At 41.8% G+C, this 23,452-nt stretch overlaps 1 protein-coding gene across 9 annotated transcripts in view; it reads right to left on the reverse strand.

Annotated features, from left to right (window-relative positions):
• Nucleotides 1–19,244, reverse strand: part of TNRC6B (trinucleotide repeat containing adaptor 6B) — a 122,411-nt gene extending 103,167 nt beyond the window's left edge. For 6 of the 9 annotated variants that reach the window (XM_054167663.1, XM_054167668.1, XM_054167660.1 and 3 more), the window contains exons 1-3: nucleotides 19,111–19,244; nucleotides 5,243–5,315; nucleotides 2,127–2,225 (exon numbers count right to left, since the gene is read on the reverse strand). In XM_054167663.1, coding sequence (XP_054023638.1) covers nucleotides 2,127–2,170 — 44 coding nt within the window. In that variant the 5' untranslated portion in view covers nucleotides 2,171–2,225; nucleotides 5,243–5,315; nucleotides 19,111–19,244. The remainder of the gene's footprint in view (nucleotides 1–2,126; nucleotides 2,226–5,242; nucleotides 5,316–19,110) is intronic. The other 3 variants (XM_054167664.1, XM_054167659.1, XM_054167661.1) reach the window with 2 other exon arrangements.
• Between the last annotated feature and the right edge of the window lie 4,208 nt (nucleotides 19,245–23,452).

The following is a 23,452-nucleotide window of genomic DNA, read 5'->3' on the forward strand; positions in this document are numbered from 1 at the left end:
CTTCCATATCTGCTAAAAATACCCAGTTTTTAAAACTCTGTTTATTTGAAAAAGCTTAATTCTGTACAGGTTGTTTCCCTTCTTTGGGGCACTAAGATCAGATAATTACAGCAATCAAAAGAGTGCTATTGACAGGTGCCAGCTGTCTTTACCATGTTGATGCCATTTGAACAAAAAGAGTATTTTCTGACAGTGATTACAAGAAAGAAACTGTGAGATCAAACAATGGAACCAGTTAAGAAGAAAAGCCCTGGCAACAAAACTATCAAGACAGTAAATTTTTCCAAAAGCAGCCTGTGGGGCAGGGTGGAGAGAAAAGTAGAAAGGCCATGAACGAAAGACACTCCTTGCTGGAAAACAATCTAATGAATGACAAAAGATACACTGCCAAAGGGAAAGACTGTAGAAAGGAAAATCGAGAGCTAGAGTACAACTCAACTACCACAATATAAAAATCAAAACAAACCCAAAATTAAATAAAAATGTAAGCATCAATAACACTGTGGAAAACAAACCTTAAACAGAAGGCTGAGTCCACCCAGAACTTCTCTTTGGCTTTATTACTAAGAAGCTGTCACTGTCACTCATTTCCTGAGTGGCAAAGACAAGCATGAAGACCAACTTTTGTAGCAGCACACCACACTGATAGTCGTCAAACAAGTGATAACCCTGCCTCACTACAGGGATTACATTTTGTAATCATGCCTCATGTAATGTTAATTCCTTCAAAACACATAAATATTTGGTCTAAGTGACCTACTCAGGTCTACAAGAGGCACAATTATTTTTTACCTCCTCAAAACCAGAAAGAAATCTCCTTCAAGGTTTGGTTTTGGTATCTCAGAATGCTATACAGTCCAGCACATCAGAGTATCTCAAAACAGGTACAGAACCAAACCAGTTCACAAGGAATAAAGCAATATGTGTAAGTTAAAAAGCCACAAACAAAAGGTATTTTATATAATTTATGTATCTTAAGACACAAAAAGCACAAAAATTCTATAATCTTTTCCTCCAACTCTTGCAACAATAGCTTTGATACTGTCATTGAAGTCCTACAGAATTGAAGAAGTAATGTCAAGAGAGAAAGATTGCTCACTTTTATTTCATAATTGTTCTGAGGCAGCCAATAAAAGATGGTCCAAATCACCATAAACAGCAATTTCATTCTTTTTATCACAGGCAAAAATATCTTTTTTTGGCTGGAAATGCATTATTTAGACTAAAGACGAAGAATGGGACCTTAATCTGTGCTCATACATGACAAATTTATTGTCACTGAAATTGCTGGAATGTGCTTAATCAGTATTTAATAATCTCATAAGACCTAGGAGTTGCAGACTCAACTTCTATGATGTTGAAGAGCTTCAAAGGAGCCGCTAACATATTAAGTGTTCCAAGTCCTCCTTAAGTGTTCATAGGAAATAAAATCCTAGATGATGACAGCTTTAGATATCATTTACAGGCTCAAAAAAACCTAATGAGGACTATGACAAACACTAGGTCATTATGCAAACCACAAGTGATTTGTGACTCAATACCTGCAACTTCAAGAAGCAAGCAAAAAATAGGACACAAGCATTATATTCAGCAGTACACTTCATAGCCTCTTGTCCCCACAAGGTATGCTGAGAATCAAGAGTATCCCAATCTCACAAAAAGGAGAAAACAGAAAAAAGGCACATTCTGGCAAGCACAAGAAAACAAGAATCAGAACTTGGAACACGGATCAGGCAGTAATCCATAAACAATGACACATTCCTAATTGTTTAAGACCGTTGAGAGAGTTGGGTGGATGGATAGGACAGAAAGCTTGACAAGCCCTTCCAGTTCTAACAAATGGAATACAATCAAGGGTAGTATTTCTTCTTAGCAACAGGAGCTTCCTCTTTCATTCCTGGGAGTGCCCAAAGACACATATTCCAATCCTCAGTAGACAGCAAAAACCTTCCACCTTTCTAAACACCATTAAAAAAAATAAAAAATCAATACCCCTAAGGCAATAAATATTATTTACTTGCATGCAGGTATTTATTAAGAATACTAACAGCAGTCAATGTTCACTCCATCTATCCTTCATTTCAGCCATGCAAGTTCTTGTTCCTCCAAAATATAGTGGCATTTACCTCACTGACCTTGGGACTGCCTTCCTCCAGTATTTCTCCCTCATCAGTTTGCATGGGAACGGGATCTGTGCAAAGCTCTGCAGAAATGCAAAATACTGCCTAAAGGATGAAAAAAGAAAGACACATTTTAAAACCAATGATTTCTCTGCCTCTGACAGTATCATGCAAGACTGTGGTGCACATAAGTAACAATTCTATAGCTATTATCTTTAAGGATTCCATTCTACACACATTTGCTGAAGTTATGTTTTATACAAACAAGACAACTGTTACCAAGGACAAGACTTAACTCTACTTTACTGTAAGAAAAAACACACCTAACAGGAGTACACTTTCTTTTTAAAGCATCTCATTGCTGAGTATTTAACATATGCATTTACTCATTTAAGCTACAGGCAGTAAGGAATAATCATAGGGATTAGAGATGAGTAATTCTTACTTGGAAATTGATTTTGTGCAAATATAAACTTCATGTATTTGGCTTACAGACAATCCAAAAGTTATTAGTTTGAAAAATTGTTATGGCTTCCAGTGATCTTGCAGTACCTCTGAATTCTTGCTTTAGGGAATTTCACCTTGATTTCATTTTAGAAATAAATACATTATATGCTCTGCATGGTTCAGAGAACTGATACAGTCATTCATCTTCAGGTTGACATTTCCAATCTAACCCAGGTCAACAGCTTTCAGTGTTCCAAATATCCAAAACTACTTGCTAACTTAACTTTTCTAATTTGTTTGACAGTGCAGTTCCCACAGGGGAGGGGGAAAAATCTACACTCCGAGCCCATTCTTAGAATTGTAACTTAACTTACAGAAGAATGCAAGACTCAGAGAGGCTTTGGTTACAAAGATAATGATGTCTTCTACTCCAGAGGATGAGCCATCCTTCAGAGGTAATGGATCAAATTTATCAATTTAGGAGATCAAACATGTCAGCAAATAGGCAGCGGGAATCTCTCACTCTCAAAATGCAAGATGTAAAGCATCAGCAGATCTAGAACACTCCAGGTACGTGGAAAGAACATGCTAAGAACAATTGGTCTTTGACACCTGCCTCTCTCAAGATGTAGCTCTTTGACTACACCAGTATTTAAAATAATGCTTTCATTTCTCCCATTTGGCATCTCAGCTACAGAGCTGCTGATTTTACTGTCACCTTCACAGCAGTTCCAAACCTGGAAAGTGACAGCTTCAGGAGTACAAATCTTAACGAGGTTGAAACAAGTTCATCACCTCCTTTATTCCAAGCTTAAAACCTGTTCTAAAGGTGAGGCTGTCTGCACTGCCAGTGTCTTCTGTATGTTGTACATAGGTACACAATATCTGTGTTGACACAAAGAATGATGAACATATTCTACTACAATTTTGTAGCATCAGGCCTTTTGTTACATACAATTTATTGAATTTTACAACCAACAAGCTGTTATGTTCAGTAATCTATCTTCTCATGCAAAGTAGGAGAACTGTAAAGATGTAGAGCATAGTAATTTCATTTTCTGGAGAAAGAGGAAAGAATAAAGCAGAAGTCTCATCCAGGTTCTCACCAAATACGCTGCCTGCAGCATATAATCAAAAATTGTAGGCATCAATGCTAAGCAAGGCTTGTATTATGCGAGATCCTCCAGCATAAACAAAGTACTTTTCCCTGCCAGGCTCTCTTCTGTCCAGCAGGAGGGGAGGAGTACAGGCCAAGCAGTCCCTGTCCATGGTACTTCACCACTGAGTTTCTGAAACCCACTACTGCAGCTGGGACTTTCCAAGCGTGACTTTGCAGTACCAGATACAAGCGACTGGGAAGCTTCACAGAGTGTTAAATAATCCAATGTCTAATAGCCAAAACACCTTTGGTTATAAAGATTGTTGTGGCACTGAAGTGGCTTCAAACTGGAGAAACAAACAAGACAGAACTTGACTGCACCTCGAGTACTGTGTCCAGTTCTGGGCCCCTCAGTTTAGGAAGGATGTTAACTTGCTAGAATGAGTCCAGAGAAGGGCAACAAAGTTGGTGAGGGGTTTGGAACACAAGCCCTATGAGGAGAGGCTGAGGGAGCTGGGGTTGCTTAGCCTGGAGAGAAGGAGACTCAGGGGTGACTTTGTTGCTCTCTACAACTACCTGAAGGGAGGTTGTAGACAGGCAGACGTTGTTCTCTTCTCCCAGGCAGGTGGGTTGGATTGGTTGATGGGTTGGACGCGATGATCTTGAAGGTCTCTTCCAACCTGGTCTATTCTATTCTATTCTTTACTGACACAGCTAGGCATTTGGGGATTCCCAAGTCTGTGGGAAATGACCTATGTGGCAGACTTTTGAAGCAGTCATTTACAACTGAGGATGACTTCTCAGCCAACAATGCGACTGCTTCATGTCAGCATGTGTAGGTACCAAACTCTGCGACTGCTTCATGTCAGCATGTGTAGGTACCAAACTCTCTCAACACAAGAGCACAGAGCAAAACAGGCACAACAGTGCTTTTCAAAGATGGTGATCTTGTACACACAGCATACTTGAAAAAAAAATCAGCTAGAACAAGGCAATAGTACTCTGTCTTATATGAGACTGCTTATGTGACACAATCGTAGTGATACATGATTGTGATCGTTAGGCTCTACCTAGGTACACAGACAAAAACATTGGTAATTATTAACAGATAGTCTAGCCATATTATATCCTACTGCTACTGCTTTGCATTACAGTTTAGGAGTGTACAAAAGCAACAAAAAAATAAGCATATGGAAAAATAACCTAATTATTTTTTTAATCACTTTAAATGCAAGCTGAGAGGTAATGAGATGAAACCAAGAGCATCCAGAAGAACAAAATCTGAATAGAACTTCATGGCTTATAGGAACTAATCACTGGCTCCAGTGACTATAAAATCTCATTACAAATCAATTTTCAAAGAAAACCATCATATGCAGCAACTTGGGCTAACAAAACTAAATGGCATCAGACAGTTACAGCAAAAACTTCACACCCAAACCCACAGGAAATAATACACTACAAAGTCTATAAGATCAGCAGTATATCCTAGAGCTTGTTAAGAACTAGTACTGGGTGATGTTCTTCTAACCTCTGACTTTCATGAATGCAGTATTGAACTTGGGTTGATTTTTACCTTTGACAGTTTCCAAGGGCTGCCAAAGCCCACAAGGATCCGTCCTGGCTACATTCAGTGCAAAAACAAAACCCTGGAAGGATAAACACATAAATAAAATTTTAGAAGTCAGTCAACTGTGGGCACTACTGAAAACAAACCCATGAAAACAAAAGTCAATTGTCTTTAAAGCTCACCAAATCTTACTACCAAAAGTGATATTCATCTTCATAAAAACATGTAGAATCAATAAATATTTTGAGTGAAAAAGCAGCAATAGAATCCCTCCCCCCACCCCCCAGTTTATGCAGTAATGGAGAGATGGGGGAAAAGAACTACAGTTAGGGTTAGAAGCAAGGAGAGAAGTACCTTTCCCCTCACTACTGTTCCACTTCAGCCTAGGAAATAATTCTTTGAAGGCAAGAAATTTACATATTGCAAAAATAATTTCCTTGCAGAACCTTAGGCTTAAGTTGTAACTAATTTACACTTTTACAGAATACAGTTGTACCACTGCTGTAAATACATCTTCAGCAACCTTGCAGAAAATGTTAAAAACATAATACCATTCATTGCTTATGCATACTTACTACTCTTCCATCACCACACAACTTAGACCAACAATCAGGTTTGAGAAGAATCTTCATACGGCGATTCACCAAGCCATTCAAGAATTATTTTAGACCTGTATCTACAGTATTTAGTCTGCTGGTTGATTAGTTTGCTATAAATCATCTATAAATACAAGCCTGATACTGAAGTCTAACAATGTACCTTGCATAGTGCTGCACAAAGGAAATGTCAAACTGATATTGAACAGGAAGCTCCCGTTCCAAGGATTTACTGTCACTATTAGTTTCCACAAACTTTGACACTGAAACCACTTGAATAAAAGGGCTAACATTTCCTCAAAGGTATAAACAGCAATACCTTCTAAAACAAATGCCATCATTTAAACTAGGCATTGCATATTTTACATGTACTGGAAATGTTCTGTTTGGCAGCAAGCTGCATCTTCATCTCCCCCTCCCCCATCATATTACCTTTTTCTCAACAGTTTTAACTGCTTACATAACTACATATAGGCACAAAAGACAAAACTGAAACATTCATGTTTCAAAGCTCCATCAAAGGAGATGTATAACACACTCAGCCTCCTCAGTCACTCTGAACTAGTTTTCCAAGTACAGTAAGCACATCATCACCTTATTAGCATGATGTCCCAAAAAGTATTAGCAACCTTAGAGTCCATGCCTAAACTTAGAATGATTTTACCAGGCAAAGCATTTTAAGTCACTGTTAGAAGCCAAAGCTCTGGAGACAGAAGTCTAATAAAACCCAAACTCTTGATTACTTTCACCATAAGTGAATGCATACTCTGCAATTACTGAGAAGCCAACATGGTACCACTTTGTAACATTTCCTCTGTTCAAAAAATAAGCAGTGCTTTCATGTTAGTAAATGACAAAGCAAGTTACATTCACCTGGCTTCACCAGACAGTGTAAGATTAGGGAAATACTCCTTCTACTGAAGTATATTGAAAATACAGGCAGAAGTCAAGAGTAACCCACTGTTGTCTCTTTTCAGTTTTCCCTGTTAAATTCCAAAACTGTAGAAAAAATACAAATTGATTTCTTTCTGAATTATCACACATCTCCCAAAATTACCTCAGAAATATCCACCCACATCATTTAATACACTATTTTTAACCTATGCAGTCAAGTACACAATACTTCATAGGTGGAGTCAAAGGCTCTTGTTGAGTTTGCAGTTTCACCAGAGTTGTGACATGTACCACTATCCAATGAGAGCACCAGCCAAAAAGAGTCTGTGCAGTTTTTGACAGTGCAGGATCTGAAGCTGAAGAAAGGAAATATTGCATAGAATGGCCAAATAACATTTTTTTTCTCAGAATGGCTTTCTTGCAGACTGGATACACTGTAATATGGCAATCTAGAAAAAGCACTCAAAGTTCTAGCCAATCCACCATCTGCTTATGGACCACTAGTGTCTCCATGAGAAGAGAGAGAACTGGCACTAATTATGCCAATTATCTGTCTTACCTCATTATAGAGCCTTATACATGGTGTACGGATTCCTATCCCTGACTGAAAAAAAAAGGCTTCTCATCAGCATCTAACTTTCAATAGATATGACAAGGCAATACTGATCAACCCCCTCCTATTACTCTGACAAATTTAGGCCTATGTTTCTAGAGCAACAACAATGTTAATTAGCAAAGTCAAAGTGACAGAGAGTAGACTCCAGTGAAAACAGTGTGGGTTAAAGACAGAAGATGACACATAGCCAAGAAGTTCTGCAAAGATGTCACAGCAAGGAAAACAACTGTGTCCACCACAGTCAGAATAAAATTTGAATATTGTGCACACATGTCCAAATTCAAGCTCTCAGAGAAGTCATCTACTTCTGCCAGAACTTTAGCATGCTTCAGTCTGTTTACCTGGAGCATGTAGGGAAAATCTTTAGTCAGGCGAGCAGATACAGTCCAATTCGGTAGCCAGAAGACAGGAAAAGGGAAAAAAAAAAATATCAAACAACTCATCCACAATTTATGCACCATTCCTCTGACAGAGCAAAGAGGAGGGACACCTTCCCTTTCCCTCCAAGAGCTCTGATAATTCCTAACCAAGTATTAATCAGCTAACTACAATACAGAGTTAATAGTTCAGGCACCCAGGCACGCTGAAAGATCAGACTCAGTCTCTATTATCTTGCAGCAATACAAGTAACTCATCATACCTGCACAATCCTCGCTTACATATATTGAATCCTGCTCTGACAGACTAGAATTATACATACACTGTAACCCTCCAAATACTCTGTATGTGTTTCTAGTTTCTGTGCTGCAATTTGCTTAGCTAGGTTAGGGAACCTATGAAGCAGTAGAATATCCTGTACAGAGTCAGGACTTCCAGACTGCCTTTTTCCTCAAGTATTTTTCAGGGTGTTGCACATCATCTTACATTTGCACACCAAGTTCTTCAATCACACCAAATACCTCCTTTTCTGGTCACCTCACACACTGCCTCTGTAGGGACACCAAAATACACCAGCAGCACAGAACTGAAAGGAATAGGCTGCCATCAGGAAAATACTTTCTTCAAATTCACCCCCTCAACCTTCCATCCAAATCTGGAGAAACAGTACACATTGGTACCACGCGTGACAATTTCCTACTAATTATGAGATATGACAGAGTAGTAGGAAGCTCTGAAAACATCATTTCTATTCACAACTAGGGAAACACATGGAGTGAAACTGGTTTCTTGTACAAGAACTGAGAGAACACATGCAAGTGTGCTCCTACAGTAACTCCGTTTTTGCAAGAATAACACAGCAGCTGCACTCAACTGGCTAACATTCAAGCCCATCTCAAATCATTCAGAATCCACTACCCTGTCTTAACCACAGCTAGAATCAAATACTTCAATTTTGGTTTTGCAAAGTACAACCAGCTTCCAAGAATGAAAAGAGGTCCAGAACTATTGGTTTACCGCTATAGCCAAGTTAACGGCACAAAAATCTAAACTGTTCCAAGGGACACCTTAAAAGAAAGGTTTGTTGTGAAGGTAACCAAGAGGTGGCATGTTTCTAATTGCTCACATCATCTTGCACATTAGTCTGCAGGACTACACAGTTTGTACACACAGATTAATGACAAAACAAGTTAGAATAGAATTAACCAGGTTGGAAAAGACCTTTGAGATGGAGTCCAACCTATCACCCAACACCATCTAATCAACTAAATCACGGCACCAAGCACCTCATCCAGTCTCCTTCTAAACACCCTCCAGTGATGGTGACTCCACCACCTCCCTGGGCAGCCCATTCCAATGGCCAATCACTCTCATAGTACTTAAGGATTTTCACATCACCAGCCCAAACACAAATTCAGCAAAACACTTTCAGAAAATAAACCACTTTTGAAGACATCAGTGGCTTTATGCTAAATGGGCATTTATACAACATGAGCTGTTAAAAAAATCCAGAATCAATGAGTTTGGGGTGGGGGGTTTTCATTAAAGAATGTTCCCCTTTTCGACTCAACATGAAGGGGGACACAAGAACCATGTGCAAAACATTAATTCTCAAACCACATTTATGGGGCTTTCCTCTGAGCAAACCAGTAGTACTTCTTAACTCCTACCTATATAGTCCTTTAGAAAAGCAAGCTTGATCACTTGGCCAGAAGATCATAGTTTCAAAAGCAATGAAAGGAAAGGCAGCCCTGGACTGCACAAAAATGGTCTTAAGTCAGACTTTCTAATTTGAAGACAGCCTTGAAAAATGAGCCGAACACAGAACATTGCACTGCCACCTTTCCAGTGTTCCAAAACATTTACATAAACAACATTTAAGGTGCTAAACCATCCTCCTCCCACTAAGGGAAAAAAATATATTGAAAAGTGCACTGTAAAAAATGTTTTGCTTACACCTTCTTGGCCCCTCTCTACTGCATAAAGCAGCATAAACACTCCCTTCTTTCCTGCTCATACTGATTTTGCTGAAAGAATTAAAGGTCCCAGTGAACACAAACGGTATTTGTCTCTACTTTGCCGTCTATCGTATGCTGCACATCACTTCTCAACTGCAATCAAGGTTATGTACATCCCAACTATAATCTGGCCCATGCTGTCAACTGATTGTTTCCTGAAGTCCTTTATGCTTTGACCCGCTCTAGCCTTCATTGTGGCTGAAGCATACATATAGACCCGTGTGTAGGTATGCATAATAAACATCCTGAAAACTATTTCTACTTTCTCTCTCCAAGTCATTCAACACTATTACAATGCTTATGATAACTATCAAAATTGAGGTTGTTGGGAGTACTCTATCTTAACTGATCAAGTGTCTTCTCGACAGTCAGCAACACAGTAAGGGTTCTGGTGAAGACTGGAACATCTAGGAATTAAAAGGTGATGGAGAGAATACTGGCTACTTTTTCCTGTATCAGTTTCACCCAACGAACATAAGGAAAGAATTTTTTCACTATTGTTGGAAACAAACTATCACTATAAAAATCCTCATTATTTTGAATTGTTCATTTGCTGTTTTCTTAGGTCTTGCAAATGAATGCTTTTCAGGCACAAAAGCAGGGCTATTTCACACTGATGATACTATTTCTGCTTGATAATGGTAGCAATGCTTGGAATCCTAATGGCACACAAGCAGCCATTACCATGAGCACTACAACTATCAAGTAATTCAGTGGTGCCCGGGTGGCAATAATGGGGATGCAGTCAATACACTCAAAGTGCCAGCAATCGCTGTATACCAGCATTCCTGTGATTCAGCACTGCTGGAGCAAAACCAGTAAAACGGTAGCGAGTCTGTTATTTCAGGGCTCTTGCAAAATGACAGAAAGTCTCCAGGAAACTCAAGTCCACTGTATTCTGAAGGAGAGACAAAGAGAAGGATGATGTTACACTAGACCAGGAACTCTATACATTTTTCTCCACCTCAAGCAAAACGTTGAGAGAGAAGCCTACTTCTCAACAGTTCAACTTTAAACCTGAAAGCTGTAACTAACTCCCTTAGTGCTGATAAACCCAAAAGAATAATCCCAACAGATTGTTCATACCATGGAAGACAATTCCGGATCGAAGGCTTCCTTTGAACTGCAAGTAGCAGTCATCAAGTGCTACATCAAGACCAGCAGTAACTAAATTATAACTGATAAAGTAGTTAGCAGGCATGCCCATGGGAAAGGGGGACAGGTGGCTCATCCACTGACACATTTAAATAACAATTTCACCAATTACAAGAGTTAAAAGAAGCACTACTAAAAAATCATTTAAATACACCACAGGATTGGAAGATACTGCAGCTTTCAAACTCTTTCCTTACTATCTTCCTGTATTATAATTAGAAGAGTATCAAAGTTCCCTCTGTTAAGCTATCCTGTTTTGTTGTCTTTCAATGTAAGAGCTGCAGTTAAGAAATTCTTATCAGTGCGGCAATAGTGCAGCTGCCTCCTACAGCAAGCCATGCCACATCCACACCCATCCCCCTGCACACAGAGCAGCTCTAGATCACCCTGAAATGCAGCTTTAGGTAGGTGTTTATAGCCATACTGAACCAAGGCAGAGCCAGGAGGGTCTGGGGCCCTTAAATCACAATTTTCTTCTATTTTGTATTTCATCCCGCTGTTTGTCCCAAAATTTTCATGCATGCTCCATATTTATCACATCTCTAATAATAACTGAGTTTGTTTTATACAAAGACATTTTGTCTTCCAACTGACATGATTATGTACACAGAAGTCCAAGATCTTAACACCATCATTGAAAAAGAAAACAAATACTGAGTTGTTAAGCAAATAATTCTAAACTAGAATTGCAAACAACAACTTTCAACACAACCAGATGCCAAACACAGCTTCATCAATATTTATAGCTTGACATCAATCTGAATTGTACTTTTCAGCTATTTAGGCACCTAAGGAATAAGAAGCTAATTTTCAAAAACCTGCTTTATCTTCAACGATGTTTTTCCAATCTTCTTCACAGAAATCAGGCAACACACTCGGTTTTATTTTAATTGCTAAACTTTTTGGTTTGTTTTTGTTTAAAAGTTCTTAGCAATACAATCCTGGTCTTCGACAGCGCAACGCCTGAAATCCTGCTTCAGTTAGAACTCCTGAATGGGAAGCTACACTTCCAAGGAGAGTTTTGAACCTGCTCAAGTATGCATGAGGTCAAGGGCCTAAATTTTGGCCCAGAATAGTTCTTCAGCATTCACATCTAATTTCCTCCAAAAATGGCAAGGTAATAAGTATTTATTATTTCTACCAAAAATACGCAAGTTTGTTTTTAAGCCACCTACTTGAGATACATGGGAAGTGATTTTCAGTCAAGCTCTACTATCACATTTAAAAATCTCTACATTTCTTTCTGGTTTGAACATTTTTCACTTCCATGTGTTAGGTTCTATTCATCCTTAACTCAATTGGAAACTGGAGTAATAAAAAAAAATCTCAGGTTGCTGGTTGCTTGGTTGTTTTGAGCTAAAATTTTGTAAAACTAAGGTTAGTTTCAGTTTATTTACATACCCTTCTGAAGCAAAGGCAAGTTAAAAGGGTATACAGTATCCATATACAAGGCAGTACCCATTTATCTATTTACCTAAACTGGAGAAAGTAACATTATCTAGCACTGGGTAAGGACAGGATTAGAGCTGGAGACAGAACAGACCAATTATGTTACTATATTCTTGCCCTGAGGCCACCATGTTATGCTTTCAGGAGTGTCTGCCACTGTTTATTAGTCAATATCAAAATTATTTGATAGAATGGGACTTCTACTTTCTTCCCTCCCTGCCCCTAATGTCAATGAAAAATAGTCTGTATCTTGATGAACAATCCTGAACACAAACTGTGGTTGGATTCTTTTTCATTCTTGCTCTCTTCAACAAAATCCAAACAAACAGGAAGACTCCGTTGCAAGAACGGACATCTGGTATAACGCAATTAAAATCTGACAAGGCAAAATCTTAGCCATTTGACAAATACAAATAGTCAGAAAGCCAATTTGAACCAAAATTCTTCTCAGAACTTAAACACATATGGAAGGATCTTAATTTAAATTACAATGGCTGTGATAGCAAAACTTCCTGTGTGGACACACATTTGTGCTAATCTTTTTTTAGCGTCTTAGAAGCAGTTGAAATTGAACATGACAATGCAAAACAAAACCTCAAACAAGAACTGTGGAACAAGCACTTTCCAAACACAGTAAAATCACTACCTTTACAGCAATGCAAGAATATAGTTATAATCACACAAACAGATCTGGAAAAGAAAAATACCAAGGCATAAAAATCCTAAAGGTGGTCATGGAGAAAGATATTAAAAATCATTACCGTGGTTGACTGTAGATGCTGCAAAGCAACTATTTCATGCAACATGTATTATATCCTTCTTTTTTAAAGTGATTTTCAGCTGCCTTGGGTCAAGGATGGATGATAAGTCATTTTGGACTGAGGTATATTTTGGTTACTGTAACAAGTGGGGTGAGGGGCACATTCCTTTCATCCCAGAGAAAAGTTTTCAAATCAAAAATTTATACACATACTTTCTCCACGTTTGTATTAAAGATGTTGTTCCATCTAGCTGCACCTACTGACAGCCTTCACTTACAATTTCAGTTACAGGGTGCACACAACAAAACCCCCAGACATCTGAAATACTGTTTGACAGTGTTAGTTAAGAAAATGAATGCATAGGTGACTTCACCTTCTATTAGATCTAACTTCTGGAAAAGCTTCCAACTCACACAGTTATGGTAGGTACAGTGCTACAAAAATTGGCTGTAGTGAGAAAAGAAAGTGACATCTACAGTAGTTCAACTGTCTCCATATTATTTCTAATGATCCAAAGTATGACCCAGGAGAGAATCAAGTGGTTTGCAAATGTACAAGTCTAGAGCTGGACAAGCTGTGTCTCTTCAGCCACACACAGCTCTTAAGACATCCAACTTTAACACGACCAACCTGACACAGGGTGGCTGGTAATTTGTACCTCCTGGCTGTAAGAAGCAGTAGGACAAGAGGGCCTACTCTTATTAACACCGGTGAATTGTCCCAGGACCAAAACATATATAGTCCACAGCAGAAGAGCAAGTCCCTGGAGCATTACTTTTGTCTCCTGGAGGTGAACCTCTTTCTTACCATGTGCATCATACAGCCATACAATCTTGCAGAGGTCACAGGGCCAGGAAAGCTAGCAACGACTGCCTGAAAACAGCCCAGGCATTTCTCAATGCTGATCATGTGCAGATGTACTAGACTAGCCTTAAAACAGGCATACCAGCATACAGCTTTTCAAACATTTAGCTTCTTAATTTAAAAATCACACTTTCAATTTGACTTGTGAAACTTTCTCACAAAGCCTACTTTTGCCACATGAAGAACACAGAGAAACGCAAGGCACAACCCATCTCTGCTGCAAGGGGAAAAAACAGAGAGACTGGAGTAGGAATAAATTTTATCCTAACACAGAAGAGCTCTCACTACATAAAAAAACCCACAAAACACCAACACTACTGAAAAACCCTTTGTTGGGTCGTTTTTCACTGTAGTACTTTTCATAACACTCAAGAGCTACAGCAAAATTACAAACAATTAAATGCAAGTAAAAACATCAATGACTTATCTCACCACTCATTTAGATGGCTCAGAGGGCTTCCCCACACACAGGTAACACGATACTGTTTTATCACCTTTTGCCTAATCCTCCATCAGGCTATCTAAAATTATCAACTCCAGCTTTTGCAACTTTGCTTCTTATCCTTTCATCCGCTAATTAGCTTCTCATCCTTCAATCTTCTGCCCCACAGGGTCAAAATATATTGACTACCAGTTAATACTTCACACATTTATTCTGACCAATGTTTCATAGCCTGCATCACGACTGCTGCCGTACACTACCTCCCAGTTCTCCTGACGAGCAGCATGGTTCTTCACAGACCTAAAAGCTAATTTCAGATGCCTTTTACCCCTTTTAAACAGAGATACTCATTTTTTTAAACAGTAGAAGTCTCAGATAGAACATCAACTTTCTTCCCAGATTTTTCACAGCAAAACTATTGTTTTTTCTAATCCACAGACATTAAATCAGGAAATACAGGCAAGATATCTGATTTCAGAGCTACTAAAGCTGGGGAGGCTCAGAAACGCAATCCGTACTGACTAGGCTGAAACTGGAAAAGGTCATCTCCATAGCTCACTACATGGTAAACACAGGGAACATCCAAACTCCAACCACAACCCTGACACTGATGAAAACTTAAAAACCTCAGAACATTCCCCTCCGACATGATGCAAACCATACTAAGCGCAGCGCCACCCGCTCACTCTTACAATTATAAGGCAGCAAAGGGGGAAAAAAATTACTCACTGCCTACTGCTCTAAAGGGGTGGAAAAATAATAAAAATACATGAACTCTTTGCAGCTCTGCACGACTGTAGCAAAATTAAAAGTGCAATGGAAAAAAGCTATGGACAGTAAGGCAGAGAAATGCAAGGAAGCGTAAGAGTTTTACTGTTTGCTGCAAGCGACATGGAAGAGCAATCAGAATATCCTGACTACTATTACCCTAGTTACCTCACAAGCAGAAATACCAACTTGTCTGACAGTGACAGCTGGCTTAAGTATCAAAAAGTGCCCCTATTTTTATTAGCAGATAGCAGTAGAAAATTCAGTTTGGATTCCCGAGAAATTAAAACTAATTCGCCACTCCTATTCCACACATTGCTGAAAGAACAAACTCAGTGTATGTATTTTACCTGAAAAGGGAGACAGCCTTCCTTAGCTTAACAGATACTATCAGCAAGAATCCATCCCTTAGTCTACCATATCTAGGCAAACAATTAGATGTTACTGTTTGCTTAGCAACTCTGCCCTACGTTCTCACTATTGGAACTGAAGGCTGACACCTTCTTGCTATTCTTTCCCCAAGATAGGCATAGAGTCACAGAATTATTTAGGTTGGAAAAGACCCTGAAGATTATCAAGTCCAACCATAAACCAAACACTGCCAAATTCATCACTAAACAACGTCCCTAATATTTCGCAAGTAGAATTTCTGAATTGCAACAAATAAATCATTAAAAGCAATTCCAGAGATCATTCCAGCAAGCACATTTTTCTAATCACTAAGGCAACAGAAAACTTTTACAAGAAATCCACTGGTATATACTATTTGCTAGTATCAGGTATTTCTTCCCACTTTGTGCTGAATATGCTTGGTGACATGAAGACAAACAATGCCAGCTCTTCACAACGACACATTCACTGATCCAGAAATTATATACAGAAAAAGACTGTGTGATGAATAAAACCCAGTAAAAACAATTTAATAGCTGTGAGGTATATTGTAGGTAGAAGTATTGCAGAATCTGTAAATCTTCAGTATAGACAGAACTTGTGGAGCTAACAGCAGCACTACAGAGCCATTACTAAGTAAAGCCATTGCAAAGAAGCTGGAAAATTCCTGTTAATAGGTATAATTGCCATTATTACAGAAACCAGACAGTATCTATGTATAAAAAGACATTCTGAGCAAATAAACACAATGATGGCAATAAGTGACTAGGACAAAAGACTCTGCATCCATGCATTCTGCAGAGAATGGAGAATAAAGTAACTGAACCATTATGCAGACTATTAATAAACTTGCTCAAGTCAATAGCTAAGTTCCTTAGCCTTGTTCTAGGATATCCACTTAGAATCATAGAATCAATAAGGTTGGAAAAGACCTGAGAGATCATCAAGTCCAACCTGTCACCCAAGACCTCATGACTTCATACTGCTTAAACATAAAACAAATCTTTCTCCAGAAATACACAAGTTTTATTGGATGGAAAAACTTAAACCCGTAACAGTGTTGGTCAAAACCCCAAGGAAACAAACCTCATTTGAGCATATTTTCAAATGACTTTTTCGACAGCAGTCTGCTAATACTTTCCATCATTCTGGACGCAGCTCCTCATGCCACTGTTCTACGTGCAGCTCTCTCTAAAATTTATTATGCATTGCTTTTGCAAAACAAATTTCCTAGTCCCTACAACAGCAAGCAGGTCTAAGGTACAACCACTAAAAATTCTCTTCTGAAGCTCACTCCTCTTCGAATCATCCTCCAGCACCGTTTTAATACCAAACACTCATGACCAAGCAAAGCTATGACACACAATTCTACCAAAATGTTTTATTGGACTATTTAGTCACAAACACTCCAGTAGATGAACCCTTTTTGATTCACAGTTTCAAGATTTAGGTTTTTTTCCAAACATTTGAGCTTATTATTTAAATGATAGCTTACATTTCCAGCTGAATTTGTAGCTGTACACAAAATGCAGTATCACACCAGTTCATAAAGCTGCCTAATCAAGACACGCTGACAGTTTTGTAATTAATTTTTCCTCACTACTTCCACATTACAGGATTGAAGCGATTCCCTTTCACTAAGCATCCCTATAGCAACATTATGACAAGAAACCAAGAACAGGGTCACAAAAGAATTTAAAATTTACCAATTAGCACTGAAACTGAATTGCTCCTATACATACACCCGGGCTTGCATCAAAATGTACATACACAGAACATTTACGTGCAATATCGCTAATCGAGATGCAAGCTAAAATTAATGATAACCTCACCTAGTTTCTACAGAGATGGGCCTGCACCTTGATGCCCCCACATCTTCACAGCAGAAAAGGCAACACACACTACTTTTCTGGGTTCCATTCCCCCTTCCCCAGCCTCACTGGTTTGCAGGGTGATTTCTTCACTGCAGAATTTTACCTGCAACTTAGTTAAACACAGGTGAAAAGTCACTCTTACAAACCACTCCCTGAGGTACGTCTACATGGCAGTCCCTACGCTAACCACGAATCGTGTAGAAAAAAAATGACCTTATCTTTAAATTTAGGATCGCAGGTAGTGCAGTAGATGAGAGCATTCACCCAGCTTCTCAACAGCGTGTATGTTCCAAGGAATCTGTACCATTAGTCACCATAGGAGAGGAAGGCACTGTTGAGCAACTCCAGTGTAGACAAACTATATAGAGCTGCTTGAATTTGTGCAGGTATTTAACAAACCTGGGAATTTAAGCTGCCATGCCTACACCACTTGTAGCTGAAACTAAAATCCAATTCGTCTGGTCTGCACTACTGCTGGGAAATATGAAGTTGAACAGATCTTTCAAATATAGAGCTATACGAACTCTAAAGATCTCCCTACTATTTCTCAGAAGGATTCAGATTCTGAAGATAATGAAACGCAACACTGAATCCTATCAAGTCATGATTTTTGAAGTTAATTACTGGGGGGGAAAAAAAGCGGCTCATGGAGATAGCTTATCATATACTTAAGGTTAGTGACATGTTAAACACGGAAAAATGAAGTACCGTTTACAGCAGTAAGAGAGTCTACTTTAGCTACGAAAACACTTTGTTGGAACTTTATTCAACAAGCTTCAGCTCTACCCTGTAGTAGATCCTCCTACATGCATTTTTCATAAAGCAGATTTAGGCTTGCAAGATACTATGCTACAAGCAGCGTTATCCACAGCCACTGAAGTGTCTCCAGAAACAAACGCTGTTCACAAGCAAAACGAGCTCGTTCGGGAAACTTTTTCTGCCTGGGACACGCCGCTGAACACGGTCACTCCTCCCACCCACATATACACATTTTAACTAGCATCATGTTCAACACATCCAGTGTGGTTTGCAGTGGTATCAACGCAACCTCAGAACTGTCCCCACGCCACAAAAAAAGCACTTTTCTCCCCGGCCTTAAAAAGGCTCCCCGGGGTCTTTCCGCCGTTGTATACCGGCCTGGGCTAGCAGGCAGGCGGGCGGGCGGGCGACTCTTCTCCGGGCTCGGCAGCCGGCCGAGGACACGGCGCTGCGCACCACGGCGCCAGGCAGCGGCCTCCGTCCCGTTCGCGCGTCCCGCCGGGGCCCTGTCGAGAAAACCAGAGGGGACGGCGCGGGGGGAAACCCTCAGCGACTGGGCGCAGCCGCGGCGGGCGACGGCCGCGCGTGAGGCGGGCAATGGGGAGGGGGCGGCGCAAGCTCGGCTCTGCCCCGGGACAGGCGCTGGCGGACGCGCAGGGGGGAGCAGCAGGCGCCCCGTACGCCGTTGGGGCAGCGCCCTTGAGGCGCCGCTCAGGGCCCCTCCCGCTAGCCCGGCCCCCCCTTCCCGAGGCACTGCCGTTCGTGGAGGGGGGAGGGGGCGCGCGCGCTCGGCGCCAAAGGCCCCTCACAGGCGGCGCGAGGGTCGTCAGGGCGGGAAGGGCCCCGAAGGAGAAACGCAGCCCGCCCGGTGGAGCGGGTTTGGAGCTGGGGGGCCCTGTCCTGCACTTACCGCTGAGGCGCCGTCGCGGTGCGCTGAGACCCCTTCTTCTCAGTGCCGGGGGCGGGTCTGCCCGCCTGCCCGGGAAACACAAACCCAGGAAACAAATGCGAAGAAGCTGTGAAAAACGCCCCCCCACCCTCCAAGAAAACACCACCGAAAAAAAAAAAAAAAAAAAAAAAAAAAGGAAAAAAAAAAAAAAAACTTTCCTCGCCGCCGTCTCCCTCCCCCGAGGAGCACGAACCCAAACACACCGAGACACGCCTCCGCACCGCCCCTCGCACCGCCCATTGGACGGCGCCCCGCCAATTCCCTTGCTGACTGGCCACTCCGCCTGCTCCTCTTCTCCCTCCGCTCCCCTTTCCGCCCCTACAAGCTACCCATTGGGAAGAGCCTCGGGGATCTCCCCGCCCATTAGCCATGGCCCACGTCAATCACAACAGACCACCCGCCTCTCGGAGCTTTTAATTGGACTGCCGCGTCACTACCCCCTCACTAATTGGCTGTACTTGCTGACTGTCATCGGTTAACATTACACCCCCTTCGCAACTCTCACTTGCTCCCACCCCTTTTTCCTTTTTGCCAGTCGGCTGCGAGATTTGCCCCTTAAATGGGGCACCCGTTCGCCCGCCCCTATTTGCCCCGCCCTTGCGCTACAGATTGGGTTGTGGGCTGCACCTTTGGACACCATTCGAGAGAGAATATGTCCATTACACCGTAACAGCATAAACACCCGCCCACCGAACTGCTCTTCTAGACAGCCCCTTCACGGCGGCGCTCGGGTCCTCCTTAGCTGAAGCGGGAGACGGGATTACGTCACTGTGCTTACTTCACTTGCGGGCCCCAAGGGCGGGGCGCTTGTGACAGGCAGACGTGATAACGACTCGGGCAGCGGCTATCGCCACAGGCTGACATCGCCGCACTTCTTACTGATCCCAGCGACATTTACTTCTTGCTCCGCTCCGCTCCGCCCCTCTTCTCTCCTCCCCTCCCTTCCCCTCACGGACACGCCCGCCCTGAAACAAGGAAGGTGCTAGTCGTGCAACTCGAGTGCCCATTGGCAATAGGCCTAGGCCTACGCCTCCGCAGCCAACTGGCAACTACCCCCATGTCACCCGCCGCATGACACAGCACACATAGGCGGAGGGGTGGGAGCGCGGGTAAGGACATGCGTTTGATTGGCGGATTTCACTGTCAATCTCCCTAGAGCACGGGGAATGGGCGCGGAAGCAGGTGCCATGTCGCGTGACGTGATGGACGGGGCGGCCCCACGTGGGCCGGGTAGTTGCGCACGTGACGGGGCCCACGAGGCTCAGTGGCGTCCGTTAGGGAGAGGGAGGGGTCGGCCGCAGCGGCTCTTGGCGGCGGCTCTGTGTTACGCTGCCGGGTGCCGGAACGCGGCGCGGTGGGCTGGCTCGAAGAAGACTCTCCTCCTGCCCTTCCTATTCCTTTAGGGTTTTCCTTTAACTGTGGAGGCTGGTCCCCGCCGGCCTAAGGGCGGCCTTGGGGTCACCAGTGATCGCATCTGGCCGGATTACCCAGCAGAATGGAGCGTTCCTGAGGGCTGAGATTAGCGCAGCCTTCGGCTTTCACAAAGCGTTTTTTCGCCCTTGATGCTTTGAGAGCTGGCTGTGGTTTCCTTCGAAACAACGCTTGAGGAAGCCGCAACGCTTCAGGCAGCTCGGTCCAGAATATCTACAGTTTCTTCATTCTGCAGGCTTTCTGGGGTGAAAATTACTGTTACTGAAAGCTGTAAATAGTGATCAGGCAAGCCTGTGTAAGACGGTTTTGCAGGAACTACATTATTATTCATAAATAAAATGGTTAAAAGTCAAGGCTGATCTTCAGTATCTATGGAGTGGGCTGCAGAAAAAGGCCTACAGGGATGGGGCAGTGGAAGAGTGAAGCAGGAGCTTGTCTGGGAACACTTTCTTGGGAGGCAATGTGAAACCAGCAGTGAGCTGCAGCGTGGGCTGGAAGGGTTTCAAGAGGAGGCATGGGGCAGTGCTGCTGGGTCTCGGGGAAGGAAGAAAATTTGAGATACATACAGGACATACATGGGACAAAGCAGGGATTAGAGGGTTTAGGATGAGCAAAGAAGAGCATGGCCAGAGGATTAAGTAAGTCTCTGAAACCGATGGAGAAAGCAGGTAGGGGAAAGCATGGAATAACTGATGCATGTGCAGGATAAACTAGGAGGAAAGAAGGTATCCTTGCTTGTACCGAATACTTACGGTCATTTATCGTTCTCCTTATTCTCCAGTATTTTTGAAGACTTCTCTTAGTGGCTGTCACTTCCTGACCTCACCCAGGGCTCTATGCTAATGATGTCTTCATTTGATCTCTTCTGGAGAATCCTATTACAAGTTGATCAACAGAATAGTGGGGCAGCTGAAAATACCGCTTTGGTCCCCAAAAAATAACTACAGAGATGTGATGTAACTGACATATTAGTGAGCAAGTCTGTGGATGTTTAGATGTAGACTGTCTTGGAAGAGCAAGAGCCCTTCATAGGTTAGTCATCACCAGGAGGGTCAGCTGCCAGCACAGCAAAACAAAGTACTGCTAGCAAGGGCAGCGCATGCAATGGGCAACACAGGATAGTAAATGGCAATGAATCTTTTGATGGCTTCCCCATTCAGTAATGGTAATTGATTTTTACATTGACTGGGGGGGAAGAGCCCTATTAATATGAATAAGACCTTACACTGGGTATATTTGTAGTTGTTACTGTGGTGCTTTAAGGAATGCAAAAGGCACTGTATGAATCAATATGAAATGTTGGTGTAAATTGAGGATGCACCTCATCTCTGCTCCTCGTTTATTCACTGAGCTGGACCTGTCTATATCCATGTGCAGTTTTCTTGGTGTAAGCAGAAATCACTATTATACTGTGAGTACACACTATACACAAGTGTACTACTGTGCAGATTGCACACACTTGGAGAGTAGCACACGTGCAAGAAGCTGACCTTGTCTTTACCATAAATAAAAAAAAGAATAATAAATTTCCCCTGGTTAGACTTCCTTTCTCCTTTCTGGTGTTCTTTTGCAGGTTTTTCCTTCATATGTTTTGCTCAGGATTTTGGTGTGCTGGGAGCAGGACATGGAAAGCCAGGTGAAGTGATACAATTCATTTTGATAAGCCTAGGAAGCCAGGTATTTTCACTGCAGAGGAGCAGAGGTTTTCCATTATCCCTATGGTTTCACACTCCAGAACAGATCTGAACTCTAGAATGCCGATTTTCTTGGTTTGTCTGGAGTGGTAATGGATGGTTTAGAAGTTCCCACCCAGATTCACCGGTGGATTTGGGAGGTATCACAACTCCCCAGCTAATTTCTGGCTTTCAAAAAAGTCCAAATGCTTGTGAACAAAGTAGGTTTTTTGTTTTGTTTTTCATACCTCCTCCATGTCCACTTCTGTCCAAAAATGGGACCAAGCTGGCTCATGAAACTGCATTTTTTCATCCACTGGATGTCAGTGTTACACTACCAGTGGCATGCATTTCCAGGTGCTGGGAAAGGTTTGGCTTCTTTGGGGTAAGGACTTCGGGAAGATCTTTCCTCTGTGGTATAAAAGGGATGTGAAAGAGGTTGAAGATCAGGGGAATGGACCCACGACAGTATGAATGGGCTCCCTTTGGCTTCTACAAAGCAGGCTGGGACCCTGCTAGCAACCATCCTGCAAAAGTATCAAACCTCTCGGGGACAGACACACTTCAGTGTTGGGATCAATTCCACAACCTTCTGACAATTCCAACCTCACCTCTTTATGCTCTGACAATACTGGGCCTCTTCTTATCCTATAATTGTTTACTTGTCATAGTGGTGAGACAAGTAATGCTGCACCTGCCAGGGATACAGAACAAAAGGTTGCATGAAGGGACTCCTCTGAACGCACAAGGACGACTGAAAGCAGGAACGAGAAGGGACAAAGCACTGGAAGCAGCTTTGCTATTTCAAGTTGGGTGTCGGGGGTTTTTTTTTAGATCTGACACTGGTTTATGATTTCTAACAGTGCCATAACATCATTTTTCACAGGCTTGCTAGGTTTTTTAAGCTACAGTACCTGAAGAAACTCTGGATAGTTGTCAGTAAAAGATCTGATAGTGAAAAAGTCTTTGCTAAGTTGCCTGGTTTTTTTCTGCTTCTTTAAACAGCAGCTATCTAGTGGGCACAGAAGGTAGCTGGTTAGTTCCCTGCGTTGCCATCGAGAGAGGTTACTTTTTGGAAAGCCAGAGTGAAGTGTGTATGCTCATGCTCTTTTTGGTGCATTGTGTTTAAGTGTTCTGGTATGGAATGTGGTGTTTAACATATGATCTAATGCTGTACTTTATCTGTGACTGAAATGCAG

The sequence above is a fragment of the Dryobates pubescens genome, chromosome 15 (genome assembly GCF_014839835.1).
Source record: "Dryobates pubescens isolate bDryPub1 chromosome 15, bDryPub1.pri, whole genome shotgun sequence".
NCBI classification, from domain to species: domain Eukaryota; kingdom Metazoa; phylum Chordata; class Aves; order Piciformes; family Picidae; genus Dryobates; species Dryobates pubescens.